At 47.8% G+C, this 19,959-nt stretch overlaps 1 protein-coding gene across 11 annotated transcripts in view; it reads left to right on the top strand.

The window, feature by feature from the left end:
• CELF4 (CUGBP Elav-like family member 4) overlaps positions 1-19,959 on the top strand; it is a 912,878-nt gene that overhangs the window by 533,877 nt on the left and 359,042 nt on the right. For all 11 annotated transcript variants that reach the window (XR_007245022.1, XM_048503051.1, XM_048503048.1 and 8 more), the window contains exon 3: positions 909-957. Coding sequence is in view for 10 of the 11 variants with exons in the window: in XM_048503051.1 (XP_048359008.1) it covers positions 909-957 (49 nt within the window). In the remaining variant the exon portion in view is untranslated. The remainder of the gene's footprint in view (positions 1-908; positions 958-19,959) is intronic.

The raw sequence follows: 19,959 nt of genomic DNA, 5'->3' as shown, positions 1-19,959 counted from the left end.
TTGCTGTGTTCAGATTTGTGAATTGGGGCATTTTCTATAATGTGATGATGATTTAGAAATGACGTGGTGCAAAAAAAATTTTGGGGGGTCGTGGTGGGGTGGCTGCCCATGTGGGGGGGCATCCAACGCAGGTTTTGCCCAGGGCTCAGGTTTGCCTAGGTATGCCTCTGCCCCTTTTGCTGAGGGGGGGCTGGCGAGGGAACCTGTTACTCAAATTTTTGGATCCCACCACTGCTTGTGCTGCCCGTGGAAATAAGGTGCAATGAATTCTAAAATCTGCATGTGTTATATATAAGAATGTTCTTCTGTCTGTGCGTAAAATGCTATCATGTTGCAGCTGACCTGTGGCAACCCCATAGTACTTTTAAGGCAAGAGAGTAATTGAAGTGGTTTCCCATTGCCTGCCTCTGCATAGTGATGTAGTGGTAGTCTTTCGTGGTGGTCTTCCACCCAAGTTCTAACCGGCGCTGGCCCTGCGCTTCTGACATCTAATGAGATCAGGTTGGCCTGGGCCATCAGGCTAGAGCAGGGGTCTGCAACCTGTGGTTCTCCAGATGTCCATGGACTACAATTGGCCATGCTGGCAGGGAATGATGGGAATTGTAGTCCATGAACATCTGGAGAGCCACAGGTTGCAGACCCCTGAGTTAGAGCAAGAGACCAACAGAGGTGGTTTGTCATTGCCTGCCTCTGCGTAGCTACCCTAGATTTCCTTGATGGTCTTCCATCCACATACTAACCTGGGTTGACCCTACTTGGTTTCTAAGATCTGACAAGATCAAGATAACCTGGGCCGTGCAGGCCACGACATGCCTCTTTCTAGCCCCTCTGAAGTGGACTTAATTCTGCACTGCCACCCCAAAATGCTTTTTTCTAACGTGCGCCTCTCTCCTTCTGTCTCTTTGCAGATGAACAGACCGATCCAGGTGAAACCGGCGGACAGCGAGAGCCGAGGAGGTAGTTCCTTTCTTTGTCCCCCCCAGCTCTGTGCGTAATTGTTGTCTCTGGCTGCTCTCCGGCAACGCGTGGATCAATTAGTAACACAATCACTGCCAAAGCAAAATTCCCTCTGCCGCAGAGATCCTCTTTATTAAATTTCCTCCTCTTTGCTTTCGCCTGTGATCGCGTTCAATTATTATTTGATTTTAAAAGGCAGGGAGGTGCCAGCGACGGCCGTGGAAACAAATAACCGTCTCGTTACGGAGTGGGCGAATCGGAGGCTGACATAAACTAAGTTGAGCCGTCTCGGTGGCCATGTCGGTCGTCCGCACCTCTTTAGCCTTGTTCTCTTCACAACACTGCTAACGCAGCGATCTAGCATATTGGGGGGGGGGGGCACCTGAAGCAGCTGGAAGCAATTTTATCTGAACCCGTTTGTCCCTTGCAAATTTTCATGGTGTGAAAAAAAAATGATTGCGTACACTTTCACTTGCAATGGAAAGAGGGGAAGTGTTTTAAGTGCTAATCCCGCTCCCCGCCCACACTGTTCTGTGCTTGAATGTTTCGCTCCCGTTTTGCATTCATGGCAAGTTCGGGATGCATCTGAATGGAAGCACTGCAGAGTTTGTGCATTTCTTTTGCAAGGAGGGAACAATTTAGTCGAGAATAACTTTGTATGGCAAAATGGACTCTGGGTTCTTGGACAACCGTCCAGGCGAGTGTAGTCTGTCCATGGGGTCCGGGTGCCACAACGTTCCCTGTAAGAAATGACCGTCCGTGATGCCGGAAGCCAGAGGTTAAGAAATCTGCCAGGAACTCTCTTTTGTTCTCTGGGTGTAAATCAGCACTTGTTAGCTCCCATGGTTGGGGAATTCGGATACTGATGGAACGAATGTTCAGGTATTAAGCAGAGGAATTTCGTTCATTGGCAGTGACCACTTTGAAGGTGGAATCTTGTCCACATCTTCTGTGTGGTATCTAGGAGAGCGGTTTCATGTTTTCTTCAGAGTGCCATTTTTGCACATTTTATTTTCGAGCTGTGTTACTCAGCAAAGGAACCTTATTGTCACTGCCTCGTAAGGATAGTTTTGGGCACAGGGCAGCGGTTTGTTGGGATTTCTCCTTCCCGGGAGTCTTTCCACACCTATGTGGGTTTAAATCCTCAATATGGATCTGGTGGAATGGCAGCGTGTTGCAAAGGATTCTGGGGAATGATTGTTTGATTTATATCTGGTGCGCTCTCTGTGGTACTGAGCAGCTTTATTCCCCAAGTGTGGATCTGTCCCCAAATGCCCCAGAACACCAATAATTTATAATAAATCAATATAATTATAAATCTGGGGGCCAGAACTCAACCTCGGGGGGGAGGGGGCTCTGCCAAGGAGAAAAATGGATTCTTATATTCAGCTCCTAGATGGCTCCATCTTCCCAAGAAGCAATAGAAAAATCCCTGCAGAGTGTTTTTGTGAATTAGAAAACTAACTAAAATATACGTGGCATTGTGCCTTATATTATATTATAATGTTTTATATTAATATTGATGGTAATAGATTTTAATGATGGAGCTAGTATAATTTACAGTATCTCATTAATTTCTGGCATTCCGTTTGTACTCAATATATCTCGTGTTCATCTGATACTTTTTTTTAAAAAAAGGACGTTGAACTTAAAAGAAGACAAAGAATAATTTGAGTTAAATAATGACTGATAAGGCTTTCTAAGACTTAGAACGGGATGAATACTAAGATTCCCTTTTTATATGTAATGTTCTGTTGTTTTTATCTGTATCCGCTTGTTTTCTTACTTACTTTTCTAGTTGGTGTTTTGTTGTCCTTTTTAATATAAAATCAATTTTTAAAAATGTAAAAGAAAAAACATTCCTGCAGGGTGGAATGAGGCGGGGGGCGACCGGAACTCTTTCTCATGTGTCGTGGGGTGTCGGGGGCTGTTTGGTCTGAGAAGCAGGGTCAGGGGCAACGTGTGGTCACAAGGTCCAGTCAGCCAATGAGGTTGAGCGTGAGAGCCCAAACCGCATGGCATCAGAGAGACTAGTCAAAGCAATTCAGCCGAGTCAGGGGATCAAGGGGCAAACCAGAAGATGGTCCAAGAGAGTCCGAGTTGGCAGCTGGTGTGGGGTCAGGCAAGCAGGCGGGTCACAACTGCAAGGAGCAGCAGCACACGCCAAACAGATGTGCGGCTTCCGCAGAGGCAGCACACTCTCAGCTTCTGTTTTATGCTGGAGAATCGGCTGCTTCGAGTGGAATCGGGATCACCAGCTAAGCTGAGCTACGCTAGCTGTTGAGTGGGTATCCTCAAACTTCTCTTCCTCTCTTGCATCTCGTCTCTCATACGCCCGCACCTCCTTTCTAAGGGTGGGGGAGAGCTTGGCATCCTGGAAACAGTGGCCAATTCTGAGGGTCCGGAATCGGGAGGAGTGGGAGGCGTGAGGCCACCAAGGTCTACGCTGCTTGTTGGTTCTGCTCCGTCAGTTCCAGGCGCAGCTCCGTCAACAGCAACAGGCTGCCCTAAGAACTCTTTAGAGGCTTTCTCCTCATCTCCGGCCAAGTTGGCCACAGAGGAGGTCAGGATGGGGGGATGGTGTGGGTAGAGTTCTGGCCAGACAGTGGAGCAAACATGGGCTAATGGGTCCTGTTTTCCCCCCTCCCCTCAATCAGCAGCACGACCTTTGGGAAAGATGAGGAGGGGGCTGTACAAGTCCAGAGTGTTGACCCATTTTATTTACTTACTTACTTACTTACTTACTTACTTACTTACTTACTTACTTACTTACTTACTTACTTATATTTTACATTTGTACCCCGAAGGACTCGGGGCGGCTTTACATATCGGTACGTGATGAAAACACAATAAAAACAATGCAAAAATCACAGCAATACAAAGATATACATACCAAAACCAGTTTAAAACCAGTTCATTTCAAGATGGTGCAAAAATCCTAACAATATAAGGGAGCAGGCTTGCATGATATACCCCAGGCAAGGATCAAGGAACGATATTAAAAGGGATGCCCGGCTGGCCCAACAGAGAAGGTCCCGTGGAACAACTTCGTTTTACAGGCCCTGCGGAAGATTCCAGATGTCTTTGAGGAATGTATTCCACCAGGTTGGGGCCAGGGCCACTAAAACCCTGGCCCCCGTTGATGCCAGTCAGACATCCTTGTGGCCCGGGACCACATGTTATATGGTCCTGGCTAGAGACTCCAACTAGGAGCCTAGCAGTTGCGTGTTGTGCAAGCTTTGATCATTTTGATAGCATGTTCTAGAATATCTGTCCGCCTTTTCTCGTTTTCTCAATGAGCTGTTCCCAATAAGCTTTAGAAAGTAGAGATATAACTTCCAAGTGGGGCATGAAGTTCTCTGGAAACTACACATGATCTCCGGACTGCGGACATCAATTCACTAAGAGAGGACTTGTCAGAGGGTATGGGATCACCTTCCTGCTGAGCTACCTACCCTCAGGATGGGGTAAGGGGTTGGTGTCTCTCCCCCCCTTTGAAGCCCTTTATGTGTCACCGATTATTCACACTGGTTTCTAGTTCACAGGGACTTGTTCTGTAGGCAGTCATCTCCATGGCTTTCTTTGCTGGGCTTATTTAATTTATTTGAATCCTTGCTCTGCCATTGAAGGGGTGGGTGGGAAGAGAAAGAGAGATTTCTGTCTCTGGGTCCTGATCTCCACAGACCCTGCCATAATCATAATAATTTTAAAGAAGAATGCAGAGCGAGACAGCCAACTACCTATTAACCGGGATGTGCCCAAAATAATAATCCGGGGCGGCCAATTTGCTGAGTGCTCCTCTAGGGTAGGTGGAGACGAATGGGTCAGCGTTGCATCCATTGCTAATAAGCCCCTGGGGCGCGTGTTGACTATTCTCGGGTGGGGTGGGTGAAAATTATGCCCGGCTTTGGGGAAGGTGATTCGGAAGGGTGCGTGAATCATCAATGGCTGTCGCGCTCCCCGGTAGCCACCCTCTTAGCATTTGAGCTAATTACCTTCCCCTCATTCGCCCTGCCACCACCTTGTTTACTGCTCTTCTCTGCACTTATCATAATGCAAGGTTCCCTGTGTGCCTGGATTGGAACGGAGGCCGCATTGCCTGGATTCCCAGAAGAGGAGACGTTGGAGGGTAGCATGTCTCAAGGGCGATAATGGGAAGCTGCGCGATTGGAGCCCGGGTGGGGGTGAGAGCAGAGTCCTCAGGGAAGAGGGAGGGGTGAGAGAGCGGAGCTTGGTACGGACCCACCTGTTAAATGATGTGAGGGGCATGCTTAAATGCAAAAAAAGGAAAAACACAAGTGTGTAGTGGATTGAGGCAATGGGCTGCCCAAACTGACATTTATATTGTTGAAGGCTTTCGCCTTCTGTATTTTCTAACTACAAGAAGAAGAGTTTTGATTTATACCCCCACCTTTCTCTTCTGTAAGGAGACTCAAGGTGGCTTACAAGCTCCTTTCCCTTCCTCTCCCCACAACAGGCACCATGTGAGGCAAGTGGGGCTGAGAGAGTTCTGAGAGAACTGTGACTAGCCCAAGGTCACCCAGCAGGAATGTAGGAATGCGGAAACACATCTGGTTCACCGGATAAGCCTCTGCCACCCAGGAGGAGGAGTGGGGAATCAAACCCGGTTCTCCAGGTTTGAGTGCACCTGCTCTTAACCGCTACACCACACTGGGTCTCTAGATTAAGCTGCTAGTATAACCAAGCGATTATGAAAGAGAGGAATGGAGACTCAAAAGATGTTTTCACCAATAGCAAGGATGTAACTTTCCAACAAACTATCCACGTGCGGTTTAATGTTTGCATGAACATCTTCCTGAAATCTATACTAACAGCTGTAAATGGAAGGAAGGAGCAGTGGTTCAGAGGTAGAGCATCTGCTTGGGTTGGCATGCAGAAAGTCCTGGTTTCAATCCCCAGCATCTCCAGTTGAACGGACCAGGTCAAAGGTGATGTGAAAGACCCCTGGATAGCAGCTGCCAGTCAGAGTAGGGAATACCGAACTTCATGGACTGGTGATAAGGCTACGGGACCATGTGACTATGGGACCAAGTTAATTGATACCTTATCATCTATGAGCACCCTGCTGTGCACAGCGATACTAACTAAAGTGTGTGTGTGTGTGTGTTTTCATTTCAAGAGCACTTCGGGCTAAAGCAGGTGTGTTCCTGCAAGCTCTGTAAGCAGATCTTTGGGGCAATTTTTAAAGGAAAAGAACAGCTGCTTGGAGTCCCCACAGTGGAGGAAGAGAGGAAGTTCAACCTTTCCTTCTTCTCTGTTTGATGACTGCAGCTCTCTTCTTTTGCTGATATTCACCCTGGAAGAAGAAGAAAGCAAGGCAGGGCTTTTGCCTGTCTTGGGAGCAGCAGTGGCGTAGTGGCCAAGAGCAGGTGCACTCTGATCTTGAGGAACCGGGTTTGATTCCCAGCTCTGCCACCTGAGCTGTGGAGGCTTATCTGGGGAATTCAGATTAGCCTGTACACTCCCACACACGCCAACTGGGTGACCTTGGGCTGGTCACAGCTTCTCGGGGCTCTCTCAGCCCCACCTACCTCACAGGGTGTTTGTTGTGAGGGGGGAAGGGCAAGGAGATTGTCAGCCCCTTTGAGTCTCCTACAGGAGAGAAAGGGGGGATATGAATCCAAATTCTTCTTCTTCTTCTTCTTCATTCCCACTAGGTTAATAGAAACATCAGTTGTTTCCCCGAGCAGCCAGGGTCATATTATCTATGAGCCTGACTAGGCTGAAGCCCAGAGGACCTGGAGGGACTTGGGACCCATCATTTATTTTATTTTATTTTGCTAATACACTGTTGCCAGTGCCCTAGGTCTCCAATGGTTAAAGACACCTTGCACTCTGTGCCATAGCAATTCATGTACATAAGTATCCATCAATAGAGCTAGCTTGGTTTAGTGGTTAAGAGCAGGTGGATTCTAATCTGGAGAACAGGGTTTGATTCCCCACTCCTGCACCTGAGTGGCAGAGGCTTATCTGGTGAATCAGATGTGTTGCCGCACTCCTACATTCCTGCTGGGGGACCTTGGGCTAGTCACAGTTCTCTCAGGGCTCTCTCAGCCCCACTTGCCCCACTGTCAGGACTCTCTCAGCCCCACCTACCTCACAAAGTGAGTGTTGTGGGGAGAGGAAGGGAAAGGAGTTTGTAAGCTACCTTGTGTCTCCTTACAGGAGAGAAAGGTGGGTTGTAAATCCAAACTCCTCCTCCTCCTCCTCCTCTCCTCCTCCTCCTCCTCTCCTCCTCCTCCTCCTCCTCCTTCTTCTTCTTCTTCTTCTTCTTCTTCTTCTTCTTCTTCTTCTTCTTCTTCTTCTTCTTCTTCTTCTATACATTACTTTAATGCTACCTTTTATTAACCTCACCTGAATATTGGGATAGAGAGGTTTTATTGCCTCAGTATTTAGCTTCACCTGTTGAATTTATGAAAATCCCTGATTACAAAAATTGAGACATTGTTTGAATATGATTTGAAATTTACTCTTGTGTAACTCATGGATTGAGTATTTGTACGCAAAGGTGTAATTTCTGTTATTTCTTCTGTATACCTTATCTTACATCTTATATATCTTATATTATCTCTTATATCTGTACATCTTATATCTGATATATCTTCTGTATATCTTATATACACCTTCCTTGTCAATACGGTGTATTGGGGTGAAAGACAGGTGCCGGAGGGGGCCCCAAATACGAGAAAGCCTATCAGCCCAGCCATGAATTAATAGGGCCTTGGGAAAAGGCCAAGGAGACCCAAAGGGGTATAGTGGTTGGGGTATTAGTCTAAAACAAGAAAGAGCTAGCTTTGAGCCCCTACTCTACCAGGCTGTAATCTTGGGCCAATCACTGTCTCTAACCTTACCCTACCTCACAGGACTGTTGTGTAGGGGAGAATGGAGACAGAGAAAATGGTATGCACCATCCTGGCTGCCTTGTTGGGAGTGAGGGATAAAAATGAGATTGCTTTCGATCGCGGGAAGGGTTTATGGCTTTGATCCGTCAGCACCCCCCAGAGAAGGCTGTTTTCTTTTTTTAAAAAAATTAGGAAAATCCATTCATAGATTATTGCCTGTTTGGATTTTAAACAGAAAATAGTTGGTGGGAAAAAACCTCTATTCAGAAGGATTAATGAGGAGAGAAGGAATAAGAGTGTGGATAAGAAGAGGATCTCTTTTTTGGGGGGGGGGTACCAGCAGCTGGGTTGGATTTAAAAAAAACAGACATGTTCTTATTTTAATAACAAGCCCTTGTTCTTTAAATGGAGGCTGTCATTTCACAATGTCAAACGGCTGGTACGAATACTCTTAAGTGATGCAAATCTGCACTCCAGATAGGAGAGTGACTCACTGCTTCTACCCTGGAGAATAAGCATAATCAGGTGGGATTGCCCTGTTTTACTGGCTGGCAGGACTGATTCCCACAAGGTAGAACGCGTACATCTGAAAGGATGACATGACGATTGTTTAGCGGCAGAGAACATTCCAGAGAAACGGTTGTGTTAGCAAAACAGGGAAGAGTTTCGTGGCACTTCAAGAACATCAGAAGGCCCTTGCTGGATCTGACCGGAGGTCCGTCTAGGCCAGCTTCCTGTCTCACAGAGTGGCCAAACAGTGGCCAGCAACAGGTCATAGAGGCCGAGGCCTTCTCCTGATGTTGTCTCCTGGAACTGGTATTCAGAGGTTTACTACCTTTGAATGTGGAGGCTAAGAATGTAGCCCCCTAAGAACATAAAATGAACCCTGGTGGGTCAGACAAGGGATACATCTTGTCCAGCATCCTGCCTCACACAGTGGACAACCAGTTCTTCTTCAGGGCTGATGACAGGGCACAGAGGCCGAGACCTTCATAAGAACATCAGAAAAACCCTGCTGGATCAGTCCTGTGGTCCATCTAGTCCAGTGGTGGCGAACCTTTGGCACTCCAGAGGTTATGGACTACAATTCCCATCAGCCCCAATTGGCCATGCTGGAAGGGGCTGATGGGAATTGTAGTCCATAACATCTGGAGTGCCAAAGGTTCACCACCATGGATCTAGTCCATCATCCTGTCTCACACAGTGGCCAAACAGCTCTTCTGGAGGGCCAATGACAGTGAAAAGAGACCAAGGCCTTCTTCTGATGTTGTCTCCTGGAACTGGTAATCAGAGATTTACTGCATATGAATGTGGAGGCTAAGAATGTAGCCCCATAAGAACATAAAGTGAACCCTGGTGGGTCAGATGAGGGATACATCTTGTCCAGCATCCTGTCTCACACAGTGGACAAACAGTTCTTCAGGGCTGATGACAGGGCACAGAGGCCGAGACCTTCATAAGAACATCGGAAGAGCCCTGCTGGATCAGTCCAATGGTTCATCTAGTCCATCATCCTGTCTCACACAGTGGCCAACCAGCTCTTCTGGAGGGCCAACGACAGTGAAAAGAGACCAAGGCCTTCTTCTGACGTTGTCTCCTGGAGCTGGTAATCAGAGATTTACTGCATATGAATGTGGAGGCTAAGAATGTAACTCCGTAAGAACATAAAATTAAATCTACTGGATCAATGTGCTGTCGAAGGCTTTCGCAGCTGGAGTCAACTGGTTGTTGTGGGTTTTCCGGGTGCCACGCAGCTCAGAAAACCCACAACAACCAATCTACCGGATCAGATTAGTGATCCATCCAGTCCAGCATCGTGTCTCACGCAGTGGCCAACCAGTTCCTCCAGAGGTGCAAACAAGTGAAACTTTCTGGCCTTTTCTTTCTGGGACTCTCCTTTTTCAAGAAAGGTGTTTTTCAGGTTAGCAGGAGACTAAATATTTTCCCATTTGTTTCTGAATGTTGTCATTTTCGGTCCGAGATTTTTGATCCTAAGAACATAAGAAAGAGCCTGCTGGATCAGACCACAGTCCAGCTATGTTATTTTCCCTAGAAACTTTGCTGTTCTTATACACACCTCAAAAAAATGGTCAACAAGACCAATGGTCAACAAGTCAACATCGTGACAGATACTTGAGCCCCAGTGGCCGATAATGGATCCAGTATTGGTGCTGCTGAACATTTATTGGGAAAAGTAGGATCCCTGGACAAACAGAAATGATGTCTTGGTTTCAGTCATCTTCCTTTCTCTCTGAGTTGGAAGGTGAGGTTAGGCATGAAGCAGTCAACCTGAGTTCTTTCAAGGAATTGACAAAGAATCCAGCGAAGCGAAGGTTACCTGGATTTCAGGAGTGGGGGTTTGGTTTGGCAGTCTCTTCTGCACTCAACTCTCCCCCCAAACTTTGCTTTCATAAGAACATAAGAACATAAGGACTAGCCTGCTGGATCAGACCAGAGTCCATCTAGTCCAGCATTCTGCTACTCGCAGTGGCCCACCAGGTGCCTTTGGGAGCTCACATGCAGGATGTGAAAGCAATGGCCTGCTGCTGCTGCTGCTCCCGAGCACCTGGTCTGCTAAGGCATTTGCAATCTGAGATCAAGGAGGATCAAGATTGGTAGCCATAGATCGACTTCTCCTCCATAAATCTGTCCAAGCCCTTTTTAAAGCTACCCAGGTTAGTGGCCATCACCACCTCCTGTGGCAGCATATTCCAAACACCAATCACACGTTGCGTGAAGAAGTGTTTCCTTTTATTAGTCCCAATTCTTCCCCCCAGCATTTTCAATGAATGCCCCCTGGTTCTAGTATTGTGAGAAAGAGAGAAAAATTTCTCTCTGTCAACATTTTCTACCCCATGCATAATTTTATAGACTTCAATGCTATCCCCCCTCTGACGTCTCCTCTCCAAACTAAAGAGTCCCAAACGCTGCAGCCTCTCCTCATAAGGAAGGTGCTCCAATCCTTTCCTCTCCAATGAACAGCAAAAAGTTGAGATGATGATGGTGGTTTGTTTCTTTTCCCAACGTTCTTGTTCTCGCAAAAAGTTGCTTGGGATCTAGAGTCAACCTGAAGGCGACCTATGGCTTTCCGGAATGGATGTAGCGAAGCTGTTGCTTTACCTAAAATTGGGGTCAATCGGGATTGGCAGCAGATCCAGGATGTGATCAAACTGACCAGATCGACGTGGTGAAGGGCGGGGAGTAGGTTATGTAGTGGTACTTGAGCATCTGGAATAGGGCAGGGGTGTCAGATTGCAACCAAGGGTGGATTGGGCTTAATGGGAGAGTCCTGGGTGGGCATTCTTGAGAATTAGGTCAAAGCTCATCCTCAGATATGACCATTGTGATCATGCCAAACTTTCAAGTCTCTTCTTATTGGGTCTAAGGTAGTTTCAGAGAGTAGCCAGGTTGGTCTACAGTAGAACAGTTGGATTCAAGTCCAGTATACCTTCGAGACCGATACGGTTTTCAGGGTACAAGCTTTGGATTGTCAAAACTCCATTTGGCAGATACCTTCTTCAGGTATCAAAAGAAGGGAGCTTTGGCACTGAAGAGCTTATGCCTTGAAATCTTGTGGGTCTCGAAGGTGCTTACTGGACTCTAATCTAACAGATTGTCAGGGGGATTGTGTCTGTCTCGTTGGGATTCATTCCTGCCTCATTGTGGCTGCTTGCTACAAACCAAGTGCTGCTAAAAGATATATGTAACCCGCCTGCTATATGTAACCACTGCCATCTGGGGCATTCTTTCCTTGATCTTTACTTTATGGCTTCACACACTTTGTAGAAAACTAGGCTTCCCCTGACACCCTGGTCCCATGAAAAATGGAGTTGCATCTGTTATCTTGTGGGGGCAGGAAGCCAGGTGGCTTTCTCTAACTATCTGCCACCAATCTTGGGGCGCCTCAGCTCTGGGGGCTGTTTTTCACCATTTCTTGGGAATTTGGGAGGGGGGCTTGCAGGCGGATCGAGGGGATGGCAAAAGCTTTGGTGTGTCAATGTCTCATCAATAAACACTACTGATCAGCACCACAGAGTCCATTTATTGGCTTAAAATCCGTGACCTAACACAGATCTAAGACAGAAAATGTCGAGAAACACTCGGTTAGTTCTGGCTGGCAAGCCAAGGAGGACCAGGGATAAGGTAATTTGGGGCTGATCTTCTAGCAAGGGCCACAAATTGGATTCCAGACACTGCTGTAAGCTGACAAAGCGGTTACCCACCTAGAGAAAGGCAAAGGGGGGAACCTACAGCAACGCCACCCCCCTTTTTAATTACAGCTCAGCAGAATCACCTGGCAGAACTTGGGGGCCCATTAACAATCCTGATCTCTTTTTAATACAAAGGCTGCTTGTCGATGGATTATTGCGTGCATTAATAATATATTTATAGACAGGCCATGCAATTAATTTGCAAAAGCATCGGCCGCCCGAGCGCCATGGAATAATGGCTCACCGTGCAGCGCCTTTACGGTGAGAAAGCGGAGCCTCATCTCTAACAGGCTGGTTATTACCCCAGGCTGCAATAAGCCCTCCTCGCATTGTGGTTTATAGCACATCAATAGCAAATGTGTTCCCTTTATTGGGAGTGATGTGCATTTTACTATAATATAGCGGAATTTGTGCAATCCATATGGATGCGTTAAGCGTCCAATGAATTGGCTTGCCGAACAGTCACAATTGAAAATGGTTTATTGATTTGGGGGGGGTGGGGGGGAGTTGGGGGGTGGGATAACGGTGACCGTTGCTACCGATCTCTTTTCAAAACGGGGATGGGGTGGACTTTTCGAAGCTGTTTTATTTCGCCCCCGTAGAGGGGAGCGACTAATCCTTGGGATAACAAATATAATGTAAATACCGTCAGTCTTACTACCTACTACACATGCTTACTACTGATTTACTAAGTGGATTGAAAAATGAAAATAAGTGCACTGTGGTCTGTTGTCCAAAAACAGCTTTGAATGTACATGAATTCCAAAAGTTACAAAAATACAAACACTAACAATACACATATACAGAAAATACAACTGTTCAATTATAATCTAGGTCAGTGATGGCGAACCTTTTCGAGACCGACTGCCCAAATTGCAACCCAAAACCCATTTATTTATCGCAAAGTGCCCACACGGCAATTTAACCTGAATACTGAGGTTTTAGTTTAGAAAAAACGGTTGACTCCAAGGCGTGCGTTACTCGGGAGTAAGCTTGGTGGTAGTCGGTGGCTTTGCTTTGAAGCAACCGTGCAACTCTTCCAACGGGTGAATCACAACCCTAGGAGGTTTTACTCAGAAGCAAGCCCCATTGCCAGCAACCGAGCTTACTCCCAGGTAAAGGATAGCGGTTTAGTTCTTCGCATGAAAATCAGTGGGGTTTAACAGCTCTTGACAGGGTTACCTACACTGCTTCCCCAAAATTAGGTCTTAGGTTTAATGCTAATAATTGAGCCCAGTGGCCCAGGCCAGCCTAGATCTGTGGGGGGGGGGCACTGTGTTTGCGCGTGCCCACAGAGAGGGCTCTGAGTGCCACCTCTGGCACCCGTGCCATAGGTTCGCCACCACTGATCTAGGTAAATCAGTAGTAAGTACTGCAGGTTGCGTGTTTGTGTTCTTTAGCAGCAGGAGTGGTGGTGTTTTTGTTTATTGTTAATTGCTATTTAGTACGCTTCAGTCCTATTTGTAGTGTGTTAAATAAAAATATAATGTCCCAGGCTTGTAAGCCTGCCTCAGGGTCAAGCTGGGGTCGTGGGTGGCTGCATAAGAGAAATCAGATCTCAGGCAGAAGAATTTGGAAGCTGAAAGGTGGGAGGAACTCTGAAGATCAGGTTGTTGGTGTATCTGACCTGACCAACCCAATGGCTTCGTACTACCTGCCAATTGCAAATGATGATGCTGCGTTGCCATAGTACCTTCTGTGCTTAAAGAAAGTTCTGAGAGCTGGGCTCTGTTGGACTGTCTTCCCAACTCCGATGCCCTCAACTCAAATCTTAAATTGTCCGCCTGTGTTATCTAGTCTACACAAGCTTTGACAGAAAGTGACCAATGTGTATGTGCTCCGGCAGAAGACTCTTATAGAAAGGACAAGTCAGTAGCCGAACGCCTTGTTCAAACTATCACTCTGAACCAGATGCCATCCATTTCCCAGTAAGATCAGATGGGCATTCATACAGCTCGTTCTAAGCCCCCCATGAGCCATTTCAAAAGCATTCTGGCCAGTTCAAACAACACTGTAGCGTAGTGTGGGGTGGTGGCAGAGGTGGGATCCAGCAGGTTCTCACCAGTTCCCGAGAGTGGGTTACTAATTATTTGTGTGTGCCGAGAGGGGGTTACTAATTGGGTCCGCTTTTCCATCTCCACACCCTCGCCTCCCCGAGAGGCATCCTGCCTTTGAACGTGAAGGTTCCATATAGCAGTTGCGACTAATAATGTCACTCCCTGAACTGGGTTAATCCCTTTCAAGTACTGCAATTCATTGATTCACAGCCTTTCGTACCTTTTATCTCACCAGCCTCACCAGGTTTGCCTAGGTATGCCTCTGCCCCCTTTTGCTGAGGGAGGGCTGGCGAGGGAACCTGTTACTAAAATTTTTGGATCCCACCACTGGGTAGTGGTTAAGAGCAGTGGACTCTTATCTGGTGAACTGGATTTGTTTCCTCATTTCTCCACATGGAGCCAGCCGGGTGACCTTGGCCCAGCCACAGTTCTCTCAGAACTCTCTCAGCCCCACCTGCCTCGTGAGGTGTCTGTTGCGTGGAGAGGAAGGGAAAGGAGTTGGTAAGCAGAGAGCAACAGTGAACATGAAGGAAAATGCAGGTATTCCGCCCAATGTCTGGTTCAGTTCGGAAGTCCCATTTCTTTTATGGTTCTTCCACACTTGAGATGAAATTGCCTCTGTTTCCTCAGTCAGAATACCAAATTCCGAGAGGTGTGTCATTATTTAAAATAGACACCTGGGTTTTATGTCAGTTGCATTAAAAGGACATTAAAATTGCCCAGAAGCAGCATAGGACAATAAAAACGGGTGGAAATTCTATAAGGGAAATAAGCAAAAGTGGGAAAGTAGTAAAAATAGGTGGGATGAAAATAACCCTGTGCAGAAATAGAAGGCTCTGTAAAAATGCACATCTGTGCATCTCTGGGAAATTGGCCCAGTTGCCGCAAACTGTCTCCAGAATGTAATTTCTGGCTAACACTTTTGGGTTTTCGTCATTGTAAAGACAGCTTGCCTCAGCCACTTTGTGGCAAGAAAATTGCACGAGAACGTCAAATAGGTGTTTGTCCTAATCCTGACCTCCCCATGTTACCCCGTGTAATGGGAATCTGTCATAGCCCGCCTGTCAGTTAGACTATCTCTTCGGTGCAGCTGCGGCGAGCGTACGCAACTCTCTGGTCGCAAAGGGATCAACGGCAGTTCGGGCCGGCTCAAATCCCACGAACAAACACCTGGTTGGAGATATTTAAAGCTCCTTTCAAGCCTCCGACTTTTTTATTTTCTCCTTCGTTCGTGGCACAAAGGAGTCGCCGCTTCCCCAAGCCCTCAAATGCCAGCCATTCACAAAACAAGTAAATAACCCCTTTGCAGACACACTGTCTACTTTGGGAGGAAATCTCAAAGCCAGGGAATTATCCCTGGAAGGTGAGCTTCTGCCTCTAAAAATACAACCTTTCTTCCCTTTAGGAAAAAAAAATATGGTTCAATACAGCTCAAGTGATACCAGTGTCGGAGAATGGATGCTGAAATCCTCACAGTGTTGTCAAAACTTTGGCGTTCCTTTACACAGTGCGGAATTAAGTTGCGTAATTTGCTGCCTCAAAACGTGGAGACAGCAACTGGCTTCAAAGAGGAATTAACTGCAATCTAAGGTCCCTTCCGCACATGCAAAATAATGCACTTTCAATCCGGCTCAGACAGGTAGAGGGGGTGGCCGCAGAGCAAGGGCAGCTGCTGCCCAAGGGGCAGGCCGACGACCCGGCCACAGTGTGGAGCAGCCAGGTGCCTCCCAGGCAGGCCTTGGCCCACCCTTTGGGCAGCAGCTGAGCCAGCCAATCGGCTGAGAGCCTGCCTGGGTGCTCCATGCTGCAGCCAGATCGTCTGCTGCCCAAGGGGCGAGCCAAGACCTGCCTCTTGGCCCAAAGTGTAGGGGGTGATTTTTCGCCCCAGACGTAGCTCAATTGGGCGCACCCGGGGCGTTTGTCCCCAATTGTCCCCATTGCAGCTACGCCACTGCCACCTGGCTGAAACTCTCTTTGGGGCTTTCCACACTACAGAAGGGAGCTAAGGTTGACTCGGTTCCCTTCAGTGGGGGGCGATTCCAGGCTGTCTGCACAGCAACTTACTTGGCCCCCTGGAACCGAGCTAAGTGGGCAGGATCATCTTGGTGCCTGTTTTGCTCCTCAATCGTGTTTGGAGCTTGTGTTACCACGGGAAACGGGAGCGTTCTTTTTTTTTTACAGTTTTCACAGTTTACAGTTATATGCCCACCACGATTCTCCCATTCTGCGGATCCTGATTGGTTGAACGGATGAGGTGTTGTTTCGATTCGTCCACACTTTGAAGCTTCGAAGCGGTATCGACCTTGTTCCAGCAGAAAGGTGCAGTTTATAACTGCGACAGGGATGTCGCAGTTCTGAGGGGGAGGAACTGAGACAAAACAACGTTGAGCTCAGTTGCAGTGCAGGTACACTGAGGTGAACCTAGATAGAAACCAGTACAACTCTGTCAGTGCGGAAAGCCCCTTTGTGGAGGAGTATTGAGAAAAGGCTGTTGAGTGGAGGCAGCCAACAGAAATATTGACAACTTCTGGTGGCATCGGCAAATGAAGGAGAGGAGTTAAAGGCAAACTGCACAAGCTGCGTTCCCCTACCTGTTTCAGTGTTGCCAACTGACCGGACTGTCACAATCCACTGTTTGCCGACAGGCTGCGAGCCAAAATGGCGGGTGACGCAGCAGGATCGTCCTGTGACATTTGGCAACAGGTCATAGCACAGCGCGTGAGCCGGGAGTCTTCCTTCCTTCCGAACCTCCGAGCTTCTCCGGCTGGCCGTGAAACTCTCCCGGCATTAGTCTGGCTTAACAGCGTGGGTAGGTGTAGCGGCAGCACGCGGCTTAATATACTGCAGGTGGCCTATGGGTGAAATTTCCTTTCAGAGCTCTTTGATGGAGAGCTGATATACCTCAGCTACAAACCTCCGGGAATCAATGGAATTGGGGGGTAGAGAAATCCTATTCTTTCAAGGACAGCGGCGACTGACAAGCAGAGACCGCCTCCCAATTGGCATCCAGTATTTCTGCCAGTATTTCAGAGAGTGGCTACTCAAAAGCAAGGTCACTCCGCCGTTATTGCTTCTCATGAATATCAGAAAATGCATCTCTCCCACGCTGTTCCTTTCCTTTTGATCGCATTTTCTTTTTCGGGGGAAAAAGAATAAGAAAAAAAGGACGCCCGACGGCCGCGCGGAATTTCAATACTGCCGCCCCCTGAATGGCAGTTAGTTTTATTCTGCTCTTCAAGGAAAACCTTGATAGCCTTAATACATGAATAGATATTTATATACACACAGGTAGTCTCTTCGTAACACACCTGGCTTAGGTGTGTGTGTGTGTTTTAGACTAAAAGCGCGGGGGGTTTTCAAGGGAACGGGAGCTACTTGGTGAGAGACAGTGTGGTATAATGGCTAAGTGCAGGTGGACGCTATTCTGGAGAACCGGGTTTGATTCCCCACTCCTCCACATGAGCGGCAGACTCTTATCTGGTGACCCAGGTTTGATTTCCTACTTCTCCAGATGAGTGCCAGACTCTTATCTGGTGGACTGGATTTTTCTTCCTGTTCCTGCACATGAAGCCTGCTGGGTGACCTGGGGCTACTCATCGTTTTCTCTGAACTCTCTCACCTCACAAAGGGTCTGTTACGGGAGAGGATGGGAAAGGGGTTTGTAAGCCCCTCTGAGTCTCCTAACAGGAGAGAAAGGGAGTATAAAACCTTAAACCATGTCAACAATCAACCAGCAGATAATGTCAGCTGAGAATTTAACGAAGTAGAAGAAGAGTTTGGATTTATACCCCACCCCCTTTCTCTCCTGTCAGGAGTCTTAAAGCAGGTTCCCAACTGCTTCCCTTCCTCTCCCCACAACAGACACCTTGAGAGGCAGGTGGGGTTGAGAGAGAACTGTGACTGGCCCAAGGAACAGGGAAACAAATCCAGTTCACCGGATAAGCCTCCGCCACTCATGAGGAAGAGTGGGGGGGGGATCAAACCCAGTTCTCCAGATTAGAGTCCACCTGCTCTTAACCACTACCCCACAGTGGAACCGTGTGCCAGCAGATGCCTTCAGGCCCTGTTTGTTCAACCCTTGCCTGGACTGTTGGGGACAACTATTAGCATCATAAGAACATAAGAACACAAGAACAAGCCAGCTGTATCAGACCAGAGTCCATCTAGTCAAGCTCTCTGCTACTCGCAGTGGCCCACCAGGTGCCTTTGGGAGCTCACTTTGGGAGATCCTCTGAAGATGGCAGCCACAGATGCAGGCGAAACGTCAGGAGAGAATGCTGCTAGAACATGGCCATACAGCCCGGAAACCACACAGCACCCAAGTGATTCCGGCCGTGAAAGCCTTCGACAATACAGTGGATTGAAAGTCCATTATTCTGCATATCTGGAAGTGCCCTTTAAATGTTCCAAAAGTTGATCTGGAACGTGGGTAGATCTCCCTGCCTTTGGGACTTCGTCTCCTTTGGGTCTGTGATTCTCAATTTCGTAACAGGGACGGGAGAGATGAAATGCAGAAGAGAAAGAAAAGGGCAATCCCTCAAGAAAGGAAGCAAATGGGGGAACTCTCTTGTCTGCTCTCTGGTGCCCCCTTAAGGTGATCCTGCCCAGGTGCAGAGTGGACTGTATTACTATTCTCCTGGAATCCTGACTTTGGTCCCACAAGTCCGCAAATTCTGACCACCTCGGCCAGGTCTTTGACAGGCTACACCAGCCCCTGACTTCATGTGTTTTCTTTCTTGGGAGCAGCAGTGGCGTAGGAGGTTAAGAGCTCGTGTATCTAATCTGGAGGAACCGGGTTTGATTCCCAGCTCTGCCGCCTGAGCTGCGGAGGCTTATCTGGGGAATTCAGATTAGCCTGTGCACTCCCACACACGCCAGCTGGGTGACCTTGGGCTAGGCACAGCTTCTCGGAGCTCTCTCAGCCCCACCCACCTCACAGGGTGTTTGTTGTGAGGGGGGAAGGGCAAGGAGATTGTCAGCCCCTTTGAGCCTCCTGCAGGAGAGAAAGGGGGGATATAAATCCAAACTCTTCTTCTTTCTTGTTGTGTTTGTCCATCTCTTCTTTCTCTACTTCTCTCCCTGTCCTCTGGCTAGATTCAATCGCCCTTGTCTGTTGTCTGCGGGATTCTTTACACTTGACCTCCCAAGAGCACCTACAACTGGTCCCATCTCTTCCTTGGTCTCTGACCCAGGGCTTAATCTAACTCTGGTCCAAATTCCGTTGGGATTGACAGGTCTGCTCTACGTATGGTCAACCGCTTGTGGCTGGATAGCTATTTATGGCTACCAATCTTGATCCTCTTTGATCTGAGATTGCAAATGCCTTAGCAATCCAGGTGCTCGGGAGCAGTAGCCGCAGAAGGCCATTGCTTTCACATTGCTCCCAAAGGCACCTGGTGGGCCACTGCGAGTAGCAGAGAGCTGGACTTGATGGACTCTGGTCTGATCCAGCTGGCTTGTTCTTATGTTCTTATGTTCTTATGATGCTAATAGTTGTCCCCAACAGTCCAGGCAAGGGTTGAACAAACAGGATCCGAAGGCATCTGCGGCTGGCATCTTCAGAGATCCTCTGAAGATGCCAGCCACAGATGCAGGCGAAACGTCAGGAGAGAATGCTGCTAGAACACGGCCATACAGCCCGGAAACCACACAGCACCCAAGTTTCAATCCACTTGGGATGCATTTTGCAGCTGGATTTTACGGTGCGGAACAGCAAAATCCACTTGCAAACAAGTGTGAAAGCGGATTGAAAGTGCATTATTCTGCATGTGCGGAAGTGCCCTTAGTGTCCGTTCCGGATAACCTGTACAATGGGGGACTGTGTAAGGCATTTCCTATATTTGGGGAAAGCCAGTGTAATGCAGCCAGAGT

The sequence above is a fragment of the Sphaerodactylus townsendi genome, linkage group LG07 (assembly GCF_021028975.2).
Source record: "Sphaerodactylus townsendi isolate TG3544 linkage group LG07, MPM_Stown_v2.3, whole genome shotgun sequence".
NCBI classification, from domain to species: domain Eukaryota; kingdom Metazoa; phylum Chordata; class Lepidosauria; order Squamata; family Sphaerodactylidae; genus Sphaerodactylus; species Sphaerodactylus townsendi.
This window is presented reverse-complemented; position numbering and strand designations above follow the sequence as displayed.